Here is a 14,142-nt window from a genome sequence, read left to right as displayed (position 1 = left end):
CCCAGACCTCTGGACTTAAAGAGTAAAATAACTAAAATTGTAGGCTACATTAGTAGAAAGCCCTTTTCCGTTTTTTCTTTTAAAATCAAGTGTTCTGTATTAATAGCACATGTTTTGATGTTGACAATAAAGCAAACCTGATGAAAATCGGTCGAGAAATGAGCAAGTTATGATTTATTTTCAATGTACATGTATTGCCTTTAATGAGAATGTCGTCCCCGCCAAGATGGCCGCCACATAGGCATGTCGCTTAGCGGGCTGCTACAGCGCGCTGGCGTATCTAGTGTTCTATAGATATCTATGGTTGCGAGTACCGTAATGAACCATATATGCATGCATGCCCACAATTCTCAGCTTTCCAACACCATTGGAATTTTTCAAATCAGACAAACTTTGACAGAGTTATGGTAATAAAACTCCAGACATATAGAACAGATCACTGGTGCTCCCTCAGTAGGTAAAGGGTTAACCCCTTAAAACCTGATAACTCCAATAATAGCTGGAAAACTCTCATTTCTGGGGAAATGAAATGTTTATTAACCAAAATCTCCAAAAAGAAAAATTGCTGTAAATGTTCACATATTTTATTTGTATCACATTTGATACATTTGGCATTCTCTGCAACTGATAATCCCCCTGAGAGCATTTTTATCATTTATCAGATTGTATTCAAAAGGTTTTTAAGTAATTTATTGATCATGTTGATCAGATAGAGGTCCTATAAAAGTGGGTATCAAATATGATACAATAGGCTTTTAGGGTTAAATTGTTTAATGGATTAGCTCCCCAGTACAATTCTGACCTTTTAGAAGTTTACACTCTATCTAGATCTTTGAGATCTGCTGATCAACTCTGTTTTGTTGTTTTCAAAGACCAGATTAAAAACCTGAAAATGATTGAGATTTTTCTGTGGTGAGTCCTAAATTGCTCTAGAAATCATAATGTCCCCCACTTAACCTACTTTTAAATTGCATCCTAGAACATTTTTTCATTTCTTGGCTTTTAACTCAGCATGAGAGTGTGTGATATCCGCTGCGTCTTTTATTTCTTTTAATACTTTCATTTTTTTTTTTTTAATTTACGTGTGCTTTATGATTTCATTTGCTTTAAGCTTTTATGTATTTCATTTTTGAGAATCAATCATGTAGACAACAAAACTCAAACTAGCAAACACTGAGAGTGCTGGTTTTGTAGTTAGAAGGAAAAGATTCAAATGAGGAACATGGAAGCCTGAGAAACTCCTGCTCCCAGTATGCTTTGCAGCATGTCACTCTCCTCTCTGATAGGAGGAGACCTGAGGAGACCCTGCAGGGGGTCCACAGGTAATAAAAGCCACAGACTAGCTGCCCACCACTGTTGCTGTTTTCCTGTTGCTCACTAGAAACCTCATTGAATGCTGGTGTGAGTGAAAACAGTCTTCAGAAGGAAAGCAAGTCCTGGAAGAGGGCTGTGAGTCTGTCACAGAAACTTCATGTTTTGAACTTTGCTGAACAGAATGGAAATCACTTCACAGGGGGACAGTTTAAACCTTTTTCCCAAACCAGACTGCTGCTTCTAAACCAGGGTGAATTTACTCTTTTATGGTTAAAGTTGCTGCTGGGATGTAAGAAAAGGAGCTAAAACAATGGAAAGACTACTGAAAGAAAAAGCATATAAATACGTCAAAATGTTTGACGTCTGGATTTGAGAGATTAATAAACAACAGTCCATAGTACTCTAGTAAAGACCAATGAGGCATAAGACAAGGAATCAGTTTACAATACTACGCTGTATGTCTGATAAAACCAACGTACCACGTGTTGCACTTGTCAGGGATTGTTGCTCCAGGGGCATAAAAATGCCCGCCATGCTTACACGGACATTGTTTTTCTTTCACACAGGAACCTTTGCCATCGTCAAGAAGGCCAGCTGGACACCGACAGCCAGATTCACACTCAGTGTCATCCTTTAAAGATCAGAGAGTCACAGTAATGACAAACTAGAAAACATTACTGATGCTGTGAAACCAAAAGTTTATACTGCTTTTAGAACTTGTGAGGCAACACAGCCCTACATCAAACATACTATCATACTGCAATAATATTTGTTTGAAAAAATACCAGATCTGGTTATTATTTTGGGAAGAGCAGAAAAAAAAACTCACACAATCATCACTGTTGAGATTCAAACAAGTCTGAGCACACTGCAGTCCACGCTCTCCTGGGCCAGCAGCAGAGCAGTTGAAGAACACTTTTGGAGGACGGCATGCTGTAACTTGAGGAAAACTGAATTAATTTATTTTCTATCACCCCGATGACTCTGCCATGAAAAAGAAACAAACCAAAAAACAAAACAAAACAAAACAAAAAAAACAAGATAAGTAAAAATACCTGACATGCGTGTTCTCCAAGAATGGCAATGCAGCACTCCATTGGTACACACACTTCATCAAGACACAAAAGATACAATACACAAGATTTTTAAAAACTACTCAACTTACAGTTCTCTTTGAATTAAGCATTGGGATCATAATTTCTGAGGGGCCTATTGTCATTTAATTACAAGCTATTTATTCACCAGTGCTCATCTTTGATGCTGATGGACTTTCCTGGCTTAATGGTCACTTGATCATGGTAGCAGGGACACTTTTCCACAGGGACGCAAAGGCCATCATCATTGAGGTAGAAACCCTCAGAGCAGGAACAGCCATCCACAGGCAAGAAGTCAGAAGTGCAACTCTGCTGCATTGAGCCCAGAGATCTGCAAGTCAGCTGACATCTCTGATGCTGGTAGGAGAAGGTCTGTGTTGCTGGGCAGTTCTTTGTATACTTATCTGTTTTTGCACGATGATGGAAGAGGGAGAATAATGACCAAATTAAAATGAAAATTTGTTTATCAAATTTCAAATCCATTGTTCAACTTCACCATAATTCATGACTGAAAATTCTCACCGCACACATTCTCCCTCCAGCCTGTCAAAAACACTCCCTTTGATGCACAGGCTCGAGCATAGGAGGAGAAAACAGCACACAGGCAGTCCTCACTCTTCTCACAGTTGCAGCTGGCATAAGTACACCTCTACAGAAGACAAGAAAAATCTTAAGAGAGTTCTATCAGCAAAACAGTAAACCTAAAAGAGTAACAAAGGAAGATTTGTCTCACCTCAAAGTACATGTCAGGATCCACCACCGAATGGCACCGTGCAAAAGTGCTACTTGGGCTCACGAGTAAAGCACACCAGTGTTTGGCATAATTCTCTAAGAGTTAAGAAATAAAAATCTTTTCATTCACATCTCCAGATCTGTTAAACTATCTCCTTGCCTTTACAGTAATAAACATGCTGACTTTAAATAAAAACAGTAGAATGATTTAAAAAAAAGTGCTTTTTACCATTCTCCACACTCAGGGAACAGGGGTCATCCAATCGTTCTTCCCTATCTTGGCAATTGCTGTTACTCTTCCAAGAGTTAGTAAAAGTGGCAGCAGTCCCCTCAACAATCCCCTGAGGAGTCATCATCTCATCATTCAGGATCGTGTTGTAGTTCCCACATAAACCTGATGGAACAAAAAATGTTCTCAGCCCTTCTGAAGACATACTACAATGAAGTTTGAATAAATAAACCACAAAACTAGAAGTGTCATTTCAGAACATGAAATTTCAAATGAATTTAGAATACCAGAAATGTGGTAAAATGACACTTTTATGAAGATGTCAATAATTAGCTGCAAATTGTAACATTATTTTTTGACTCCCTGACTCCCTTTATGACCTACCATAGTGCAAGTCCACCAGAACACATCTTTACATTTTTACCTGCTGTAGTGCCAGTTTTGGAGTATTTGAATTGGATATACATTAATACAATTCTTAAAACCCAAATTTAAATGGTGTGTATGTGATAAGTCTATATTAACAAATTAAATTGCACAAAATGCAAAAAACACCAGAAAAATGGAAAGCCTTTTTTTAACACATTTTCCCAAATACAGAGATGCCATAGCTTTATCCCTCAAAATTATGATTGTAAATAAGTTGCAAAAGGTTATTTAAAGCCACAAAAAATATTTTGAGTGTGGTCATAACTTCATTTTTGAAATACACCCATCTTTGTAAACTGTGTCAAAAATGAAAATAAGATGAAATTGTGCTCAATTGTCAAAAAGACAACATCTTTATAAAAAATAAACTATTTACAGTAGTGCAATCAAATCTCTTAAGTGTACCAGATACTTTTGAGCATACATGTGTCTGCAGAAGACTATGTTGAAACAATAACAAGTGCGACTCCTGACCTGCAAGAAAACAACACAATTATAGCCTGGATTATATTGTATTATATTGGTTTTGATGTGAGTGCTTTATACTATATTTCTGCAAAAGAAGGAAGGATATTTCTAGATAGGAAACAGTACTCTGGAACACACTGAATGTGTGATATGTTAGTGTTACTCCTCTGGTTTTATATGCAAAAATAATTATTGCTCATTTGGTTACAATTCTACCTGCGGTTAAAAATAGATATGTAAATGGGAGCGCTGGCAATCCCCTAGGTTTTAAAGGGTTAAAGCCCAAAAAGCACATGCTGATCAAAGGGAGAAACTCCCAGAAGCCACAGAAACCCTGCAAATTAAAATCCTGTACTGCCATCATATTGTAAGGCTTAGGTTCCTCCCATTTGTCTTGATTGTTGCTGAGACTTCCCCTATTTTCTCTCCACACATTTCCTGTCTCTCTTCAGTTATCACATCAAATGAAGGTAAAAAGCCCCAAAAAGAAGCTAAAGAAAAAAAAGCTCTACATTTTCCTAACGAGATCTGGCCAACACCAGGTCTCTCCCTTATCGCTTATGTGTTATCTCTCCTTGCTGTGTGCAGTGAGGCCACTAGCAATAAAAAGGAATGGGTAGAATTAGCCACAAGTTATGAGGCTAGCAGTGCCTCTTCAACAGATTTTCTCCCTCATTTTGTCTTCAACATGTCTTTAAAGGATGGGGTGTATACTATTTAGCAAGGCTTTTTATAGGGTACCAGACGGAATTAAAGTGAAAACTTAAGTCAAGACGACAAGTTACAGGGGAGTGAGGATGTGCTATAGGTAGTGGAGCTGGTTTGAAGACCTGGCTCCTTTTGCAGTTCCTGTTCGATAGACAGTTTCTTTTTGTTTCTATTTTTTCAGTTGTTTAAAAGATATAAAATAAGGTAAAATTGTAACAGATGAGGAGCTGTTTGTGAACCAAAAGACCAGCTGTTATTACTAAGTTTAGACTATTAATCAGGATTTCTTAAAAAATGCCAGTACTTGTGATAACTGCAAAACCAGTCCAGTTCAGATGAAGATACCCTAGACCCCCTCAATATGCAGTCTAAGTAACTGGACATCAGCATTATCGGTTCACATAGTGGTACATCCACAAAAAAACATTAAGGATTACCAGTTGGTATACAAATGCACAAATCGGATATAAATTCCTCAAACTGAGACTTGACTTTAATTGTCAAAACATTTGGCAACATCAGGCTGGTTGAAGGGACTGGGCACCTAAATCTGAATGATCTTTTAAGTTTTAAGCTATTCCATTGTATGTTTAAGCAGTGCTTAAGCAAAGACAAAATGTGAAACTTGCCTTGCATCTTTCCTTTGTAGCTCTGGTCCAGGGTGATGTAGACTTGCATTAGAGGCACATGCTGAATTTGAATGTGCAGCCCAAAACTGGTCTGGAGCAAGATGTGGAAGGATGAAGGACGGAATATGTGGATATCACCTTTGAATACAAAGGACAAAAAAATCAGTCACATAATTTTACCATGTTAAGGATGAAAAAGGTATATTTTACTGAGCATCTCTGACTTTCTGACCCACCTGACTTGTATGGTAGAATGATGGTCTGCTTATTTTGCTGAACTGTGCCATCAGAAGCAAACACTAAAAACTAAATAAAAACACAATTATTTATCTGAATTACACAGAAAGAAATATCAGTTAATTAAAAAAAAAACTTGCAAGTAACTACTTAAAACTCACATCATTTCTATCCTTGTTGAGGAAAATTTTAATGGCCTTGAGGCAAGTGTCAAACTTCTGATTAGCACACGGGGTCAGCAGAGCTCGGATGTTAAACTTTGGCCCATCCTTAACCTGAAACATGTCATTTATGAGTAAACTTAAGAAATTAAATTCTTCTCTAAAATGACAAATTTTGTATGCAAAGGTGTGGCTCACTCACCTTGCTCTGCACCTTGGCTAAGGTGTAGTAACACCCTCCATGGAAGGTGTAGGTTTTCCCGTCAAAGGTGGTTACATGTGAACCCTCCTCAAGTGCACATGTAGAAGGCACCTCAAGCCTCTTACAATCCCATTTACCCCCAGAACATGTACTGAAACATCCCAAATAATATTAGTCATCCAAAAATGTAAAAATACACAATTAAGATCAACAAATGAAATACTGTGTTGGCATAATGAAACATTTGACATACCATTCTTCCCTGTCCCCTCGATAAACCTCACCAGTCTGATAGATTCTGTCACGTTTGCACTGACACTCGGCCTGAGTAATACACCCTCTTTGGGAGACATTATCAAACACAGTTCCTGAAAGTGACACGTTTCATATGGAAATGTTTTAGTTAAGGGACAAAAATGTATCTGAATTATCATGAAAAATCATTCCTTCCATTTCTTTTGATCGTTGCTGAGATGTTGCCTCCCCTTAACTTGAGTCCACCTGTGATAAAATACATTTTAGACGTGATTTGGAAAAGGCACACATCTCTCTATAGAAGCCTTACAGCTTAAAATGCATATCAGAGCAAAACCAAGCCATAAGGTCAAAGAAACTGCATGCAGAGATTGGAGACAGGATTGTTGCAAGGCACAGATCTGGGGAAAGCAATAAAAAATTATGTTGCACTTATAGCTCCCAAGAGCACAGTGGCCTCCATTATTCTCAAATGGAAAAGTTTAGCACAACCAGGACCTTTCCAAGAGCTGGTCATCTGGCCAAAATGGGCAATCTGGGGAGAAGGGCCTCAGTAACAGAGGTGACATGAACCCAATGGTCACTCTGACAGAGCTCCAGAGATCCTTTGAGGAGATGGGACAAAGTTCCAGGAGGACAACCATCACTGTAGCCCTCAACTGATCTGAGCCTTATGGCAGAGTCACCAGATGAAAGCCTCTCCTCAGTGCAAAACACATGAAAGCCCACATGAAAGCAAGAAACTTATAATGATAGCCAAGTGGGTGCAGGCAGTTCCTTTGACCTCATGTCTTGGTTTTTGCTTTGGTATACATGGTCAGCTGTGGGGTCATAGGTGGACTCCAGTCAAGGTGTAGAAACATCTCAGCAACAGTCAAGACAAATGGGAGGAACCTGAGCTAATTTTCAAGTGATCTGCAAAGGGACTGAATAGTTTTTCATAAATATGCATACATTTCTAAAATTCTGTCTTCACTTTGTCATCATGGGGTACTGAGTGAAGAATAAAGATGATTTTTTTTTCAACTGTAGCGTCAGGATGCAACATGACAAAATTGAAAAAGTAAAGGAGGTCAGAGATCATGGCTCTGTTTATTTAGAGGATCCACAAATATGATGAATTCATGCTGAAGTACTGTAATTATGACTACAACAGATGTAAGATCTCATTAAGTGTTGACTTGCCTGTGAAGACATCATAAACATCATTAATAACTCACGAGTCCATAATTCATGGACAATTCCTGGACAGCATTACCTTTCATGTTAACATGAACATCAACTGGACAATCTGTAGGATTAAAAAGTACATTACAATGCTGTAAGTGTAGCATGTTAGCATCACTAACCAGGAGGACAGAAGCAGCCATCCATCTTGTGATCCTCGCAAAGTGAGCTCGTGTCTTGATGCGTGCATGTGTCTATGCAAGGGGAGCCACTTTCTTCATAAACCATGTTGTATGGGCAAGTTTTGGCTGTGAGGATATTGCATAAATGAAGAAAACATAAATAATTCAATTGTTTATCAGTACAAGAAAAACTTTAACACTGTGATTAAATGAGACAGCTTTGACATGCTTATTTTTGGTTGCAATATTGTAGTTTAAGGGCTGCCTCTTGTCTTGCCACATTTGAAATGACATTAACATTTAAAAAAAAAAAAAATCTAAAGTATTTGTATACTGCAAGTGCAAGAAATACTGGATAATAATGTGCTGAACTGTCACAAATTGAAGTCAGCCAGGACACCTGAAATACTAACCCTAATGTGAGCAAGTTTTAAATTTTTTGTGTTTATATAATTTTTTTCAGGAAAAATAAATTACATGGGTATGAAAAAGACAACATGATCTAACTTAAGATATGTTATTTTTATTAAATATATAATCAATTAATAATTATTTGGATGTAATTAAGGGGTTCACAGTGTATGTAATGGTATCAAAATAGAGAATGATTTCAGAAAGTTCTCCTTCAAAATCCACTAAGTTAGGTATTTAGGTTTTCTGTGTGCTGAAATACTGTGCAATTAAGAAGAAAGTGATTATTTGGGGATTTTTTCACTAATACAACATATACTTGAACAAGAGACTAAAAACCTATGAGAGCACAGTGTAAAGTAAATAAAGTTATGAGACACATAAAGCTGCACAACATTAACTGAAACTAAATCATAAGTGTTTATACGTGACCAATAAGAGTAGAAGTAGTAGAAGAAGAAGCAATAGTAATAATAATAATACTACAGATACAAAATATTGTAATGAAATTGTAGAAACAGAAATGCGCAGAAATTTCAAATTCAAACAGTAAATGTTAAATGATAACAGTAAATTAAATTTGAAAAACACATTTCAGATTTTCTGAGGCCAATTTGATTGTAAGTAAAGTGTTCAAAGTGCATAAAATAGGACAAAAATTAAGCTTTTTATGAAAAAAAAAAATCCTGGGGTGAAACTGCCAGACCCCATATAGAGGTTTGGGCTGTGTCTTAAGCCTAATAATAAGCCCCTCTTATCTTTCCACACTGTAGAAAGTTGAAGTCTTAAAACCAGGACTCTACTGAAAAAAAATGTGTTCTTTAGCTGTTTTCCAATCAAGCTGTTTTCAGTGCTTAAGTTCCCTCTCCACCCCTATATGATAGAATATAAAGATGCAAACAAAACAGAGAGGAGAAAACAAAATCTTACCACAGAACCCAGACTCCCTCCAGGTAGGAGGCTGCCCTCCAGCATGGGAACACTGTCGAGAGAACTCGGACAGCGTGCTGCAGGCACAGAAGTCATTTGATTTGTTGGTGCAACCACACATGTCCTGCGTACAGGCCTGGATGTAAGGTTCAGGGTTAATCTGGTCAGTGCAGGACTTCCAGGAGTCTGAACGCAGCATCGTATCACAGAACGTTTGCTACATGGGAAAAAGAGACAAAATTACTGTAAAGTAAATTGTCTATTGATCACTACATACAGTGTTTTTATTTCTTTATGGAAGATAAACTCACAAACTCCTGGCATGATTCTGGCACAGTCACAGTCTCCAGTGCTTCATCATCTTCTTCATAGGGGTCCTCACAATCGTCATTTGGAAGGTGGACTTTCTGGTTGTTACCAAACTCAATGGGGCTGATTCTACGATCTACATGTAATCGTATTAATGAATTTAAAAAATCAAAAATACAGTGCATCATTGATAAAATGCAATATTATCAAGAGCATCAAAATCATAACTACCATCATGAATGAACTCGTTGACAGAATGGCCATTAAAGTCTCCACAGAGTCCACAAGTCTGATTGGCATAATCAGCATCTAGTTCCACCTAGAGTGAAATACAGGAGTTATAACACTAGTTTCTTCTTTTAAAATCTTTACAAAACAAACAAGGCAGCAAGCAAACAAAGAAAGAACAACAACAACAACAAAACAGGCAAGACTGACCCAACATTTAACATTACTAAAATACCTTGAGTGAATCTGATCTGATTATCATAGTTCAGTCAGTTATCTCAGGTTTGTAATCTGTTCAAGCATTTATTGTGACAGCACAGCATTGTTTGGCATCAGGCTCCGACTTCATCACTCCTCACAGATTTATTTTACATTGATGAGTGACGAGTTTACATCTTAAACCCTCAGTCTGAGCCTACAGGTGGATGCTGGGGTGGAGGAGGGTTCAAAGTGAGAGCACGGTGCTGATCCAAGGCAGAGCTGGCAACTGCAGAGTAGAGGAAGGACTGGAAATCTTGCAGCTTGAGTAGACCTCTGAATTAGGAGGATGGGAGTCATGTGATTTGTGTAAATGCATGTCAGGTGTGAATCATTAGCTGGAGATGATGCCTTAACAAACTCGAAGGCTTCGATACATTCTGAGATAAATTGACTCAACTGTTTTTTCTTGAGTTATTCCAGTGTCAAAACGTATACTTGCTGGTAAAAGTTGGTCTCTTCTAAGCATCCTAGTTTGCCTGTGTTTCTTTTTAAACTAGTCAAGTATCCATGACTGCGACTTGAGCTTTCTTGCTATCCAGCGGCTGGTAGAGCCTTATGTTGTGTTTTATTATGGTTGAAAGGGTGACTGTTATAGGGTTGAGCCCCTTGAGGTGGCTTTAATTTGTACTGCAGACATAAATGTTCCAGTAAATTCCGTAGGAAAGAAATTCTCATTTGGTGACCCAAAAACTCCCATGACACAACTGTGGGTCTCGACTCAGACTTTGGGAATGAGTGGTTTAAAGAGATATAAACTCCCCTTTGTTAAGGTTTGTACACTTTTATCTTTAGAAATAAAGTAGCCTTGCTTTAGTTAATGACAGGTTTGTTGTTCAATCATGTCGTAAATTGAAATTATAACTAATTAGAATGGCCGTCTGAGGCAGCAGACCCACGCCTAAGCAGCACCACCAAGGAACTTACGCTTCCATTGATTACTATGGTGTTCAAAATTTCGAAGTCCGAGAAAAAACGAACAGGCACGCGGATCATCACCAAAATCTAATCGATTCTTCCCTGTCACTATCCCAATATTCCTTGAAAGTTTGGTGAAGATCCAACTTTCCGTTCTCGAGTTACAACAACCAACCAACCAACCAACCAACCAACCAAACAAACAAACAAACAAACAAACAAACAAACAAAGATACAGAACCTTAACCTCACCCCCTGCTGATTTCATCGGCGTGGGTAATAATCAGTATCAGCTCAAAAAAAGACAAGACCAGCTTACTGGCTGGGCCCCTGAAAAAGTCAGAGAATGGGCCCTCCCCATTTGTGAATTATTGATGATATCTGTGTGTGTGTGTTGTATCAGTAGCATTGGTGCTAGCGTCCTGGCTAACAGTTACCTCATTTTTGATCTGTAAAGTTTCAAACAATTATCTGGTTCTGTTGTTGGAATTATTTATTCATGCTACTATTTAACCCTCATGCTACTTTTAAACCCTCTCCACCATTTTTTTACTGTCCATTTTTGCTACTTCTTTCTGACATTTTTAACTAATTTCTGTTGTTTGTTGCCTTTTCTGCCCATTTTTGCCACCTCTTTTTCCTGCACTATGTTGTAAGTTATCAAGAGTGTTGGAAACATTTTGGGACCTAAATACTGCAACGGTTTTTGCTGAATTTAGAGTTTACAAGAGTTTGCCCCCAATTTCTGATGTATAAATTTCACTCCTATATAGCTGCCTTACTAAACACAAATATTTTCATAGGTTTTTGTACTTTTTGGTAATATTGATTATCAAAAACATTGAGGAGAATTTTTTACCATGATTGCATCGTCTCCGTTCCACATGACAACAATGCCAACTTTGGATTGGAGTTTGAAGTAAACAGCATTTTTCTCCAAGTGTATGCCTCCACTGTGGTACGGCAGGGGGTAACTGTGAAAAAGAACATTTATAGTTACCATCAGTCTTTATGGATAACAAAGAAGAAGAGTCAGAGTTTCCTATGCATTAAGATCTTTTACTTACGGAATCCCATTGACAGTGACCAGGCTCTTACTGATGTGGAAGGAGAGCTCACTGATGGTGACCACCACATAACTCACGGTTGGGTTTCCATCAATGTCCTTCCTCTTCATGTGCACTGAGAACTCCTGGTAAAGGGAGCGACAGTCTGAGACCAGGTTGTATTCACACATACCAGGGAACTGGAACATGTTGCCGTCGAAGGTCTTGTAGTGCTCTCTGCCCCAGGTGCTGCAGATGCTGCTGACATGGTTGCGAACTGTTGTAGAAATGTGAAGAGTAGAAAACAGGTTTAATTATGAAACAGCTCTGAAAAATGTTGCACTTTATCCAAAAGAGCCTGCATCTTACCCTGTCTGGCTTGAACATTGATGGCACTAGGAAAAGATAAAGCAAGGAAACACAACCCCACGCAGATCAACCTCATGGCTGCCACTGTGGGTTTACAGTCACCAAAGTGGGTAATGATCAAACTGCACTTGATCAGCCTTTATATTGAAAGTGTACCTTCATTTATTCTCCCACCCACTTTCTTCAAATGACAACAAAAGGTTCCTTGAAAACATATGGCAAATATGTGCTGAATGGGTGTTGATTTATTTCATGCACAAGCCCAGTGTCATCATTTTTATCTTTATAAGACTAATTATATTTGCACATCACTTCATATCTTTTTTACTGGAGACACTGGCTACAATAAAACAATGTGCTGATAGTCTGCTTCTGTGTGTCTTCTTTGGAAGTGTTCTCCATGTTTAGAAGCCTGTGTCAACTACATACTTCATTAACATATGACAGACTATTAATTTCAAAGAAGTCAAAAACCACAACAACATACAAACAATAAAATATTTGAATTTATTCATTTTAAATGGCCAAGTGGTCAACTAGAGATACCTGGGTACTAAAGAGTGAAAACACAATGAGTATGACGTGTATAAGGATTGAGGGCATATGTTGTGTTAAAAGGAGAAAAGGAATGTTTTAAAAGATGAGATAGGGAAAAAGGTACTGAAAGTAGCACAGCATGGGGAGAGGAAAACAGACAATAAGATTAAGTTGCTGTGTATTGGTTAGAATTGAATAATAAGAAGACATCTATAGTATGACTAGGCGCCAACCTTTAATGACCTCAGACCATGACAGTGCGTGCAAAAATTGTTTTACATAGAGTCTGCGTCATCCTACTTACCATCTGCTCCACAGCTGATTGGCAGGTAGATCATTAACAAAGACTGAACTCCCTACTATTTTAGGTAAATGCCAAACATAAGAATCTGTCAAATTTAACTATGAATCTTGTTTTTTAGGGGTAATTGTTGTAGGAATGTTGTAGAAGAAGTGTTTTACTTTAAACATTTAAACAATAGTGGGACACACATTAAAAATTGTTTTAAAAATGCAAACCACATAATGATTGGTTTGCATACCTAATGTTAAGTCACCGACTTTTTCACCGAGCTGATTCAACTTATTTAGGCCTCTCTGACACGCATCAGAATCAGCTTTAATGGCCAACAAGGAATTTGACTCCGGTTAGCTTTGCTCTCAGTGTACAGGAAATAAACATTAAAAACCAAAAAAAAAAAAAAAATCTGGAGAAAGTGTAGAAAATTAACATTTAATTCTGTTAAAGCTCTTGTAGGTATTATTTCTAGTATATACAGGTCCATGTGCATTGATAGCATGGTTGCAAGATGTGAAAAGGGTTCAAGGATGGTGACTAGACATGATCAGATGCAAGGATGTGGGCAGATTTACGAGAAGTAGATAAGATAATTTAAGATAGTTGATTAGTGCAAATGTGCATATATAGTGAGGCATTTTACCACAGAGAGCTTTCTTACAGCTTTTGAGTTACATTGAATAGATTTATTACTTGCAGAATTTGAGTATAGTTAACAATATTTAACTAGTTTTTGGTATGGTAAGTAGTTTGATTAGTGCAAATATGCACATGAGGTGAAGCATTTTATCACAGAGTGTACCGTAAGCAATAAAATTTCCTTTAACCACTAGGAGGCGTTACGCTGCATGATGATTTGACAATCTGAATGCGTGCAGGTATGGACCTGTCATGAGCACAGAAAAGTTGAGTCACTGGACAATGCACAGCTGAGTTACAAACAACTTCCTGTTTTTACAAAATTATGTAAATTTGAGGGTCCTCCACAGCAGCACTTTTTGAGAAATGAAAACGTTTTTGTTAACTTCTCA

The 14,142-nt window shown here is 37.8% G+C and overlaps 1 protein-coding gene across 1 annotated transcript in view; it reads right to left on the bottom strand.

Annotated features, from left to right (window-relative positions):
- LOC121514491 (mucin-2-like) overlaps positions 1-12,116 on the bottom strand; it is a 31,081-nt gene extending 18,965 nt beyond the window's left edge. Inside the window, exons 1-18 of the mRNA XM_041794620.1 lie at positions 11,929-12,116; positions 11,721-11,835; positions 9,689-9,776; positions 9,460-9,593; positions 9,149-9,365; positions 7,808-7,933; positions 6,457-6,571; positions 6,204-6,354; positions 6,002-6,115; positions 5,840-5,909; positions 5,604-5,741; positions 3,370-3,534; positions 3,142-3,236; positions 2,931-3,057; positions 2,557-2,812; positions 2,370-2,422; positions 2,144-2,253; positions 1,794-1,945 (exon numbers count right to left, since the gene is read on the bottom strand). Of these exons, the coding sequence (XP_041650554.1) occupies positions 1,794-1,945; positions 2,144-2,253; positions 2,370-2,422; positions 2,557-2,812; positions 2,931-3,057; positions 3,142-3,236; positions 3,370-3,534; positions 5,604-5,741; positions 5,840-5,909; positions 6,002-6,115; positions 6,204-6,354; positions 6,457-6,571; positions 7,808-7,933; positions 9,149-9,365; positions 9,460-9,593; positions 9,689-9,776; positions 11,721-11,835; positions 11,929-12,116 (2,414 nt within the window). The remainder of the gene's footprint in view (positions 1-1,793; positions 1,946-2,143; positions 2,254-2,369; positions 2,423-2,556; positions 2,813-2,930; positions 3,058-3,141; positions 3,237-3,369; positions 3,535-5,603; positions 5,742-5,839; positions 5,910-6,001; positions 6,116-6,203; positions 6,355-6,456; positions 6,572-7,807; positions 7,934-9,148; positions 9,366-9,459; positions 9,594-9,688; positions 9,777-11,720; positions 11,836-11,928) is intronic.
- Between the last annotated feature and the right edge of the window lie 2,026 nt (positions 12,117-14,142).

The sequence above is a fragment of the Cheilinus undulatus genome, linkage group 9 (assembly GCF_018320785.1).
Source record: "Cheilinus undulatus linkage group 9, ASM1832078v1, whole genome shotgun sequence".
Taxonomy (NCBI): domain Eukaryota; kingdom Metazoa; phylum Chordata; class Actinopteri; order Labriformes; family Labridae; genus Cheilinus; species Cheilinus undulatus.
The sequence above is the reverse complement of the archived record's forward strand: the minus strand, read 5'-3'. Positions and strand labels throughout refer to the sequence as shown.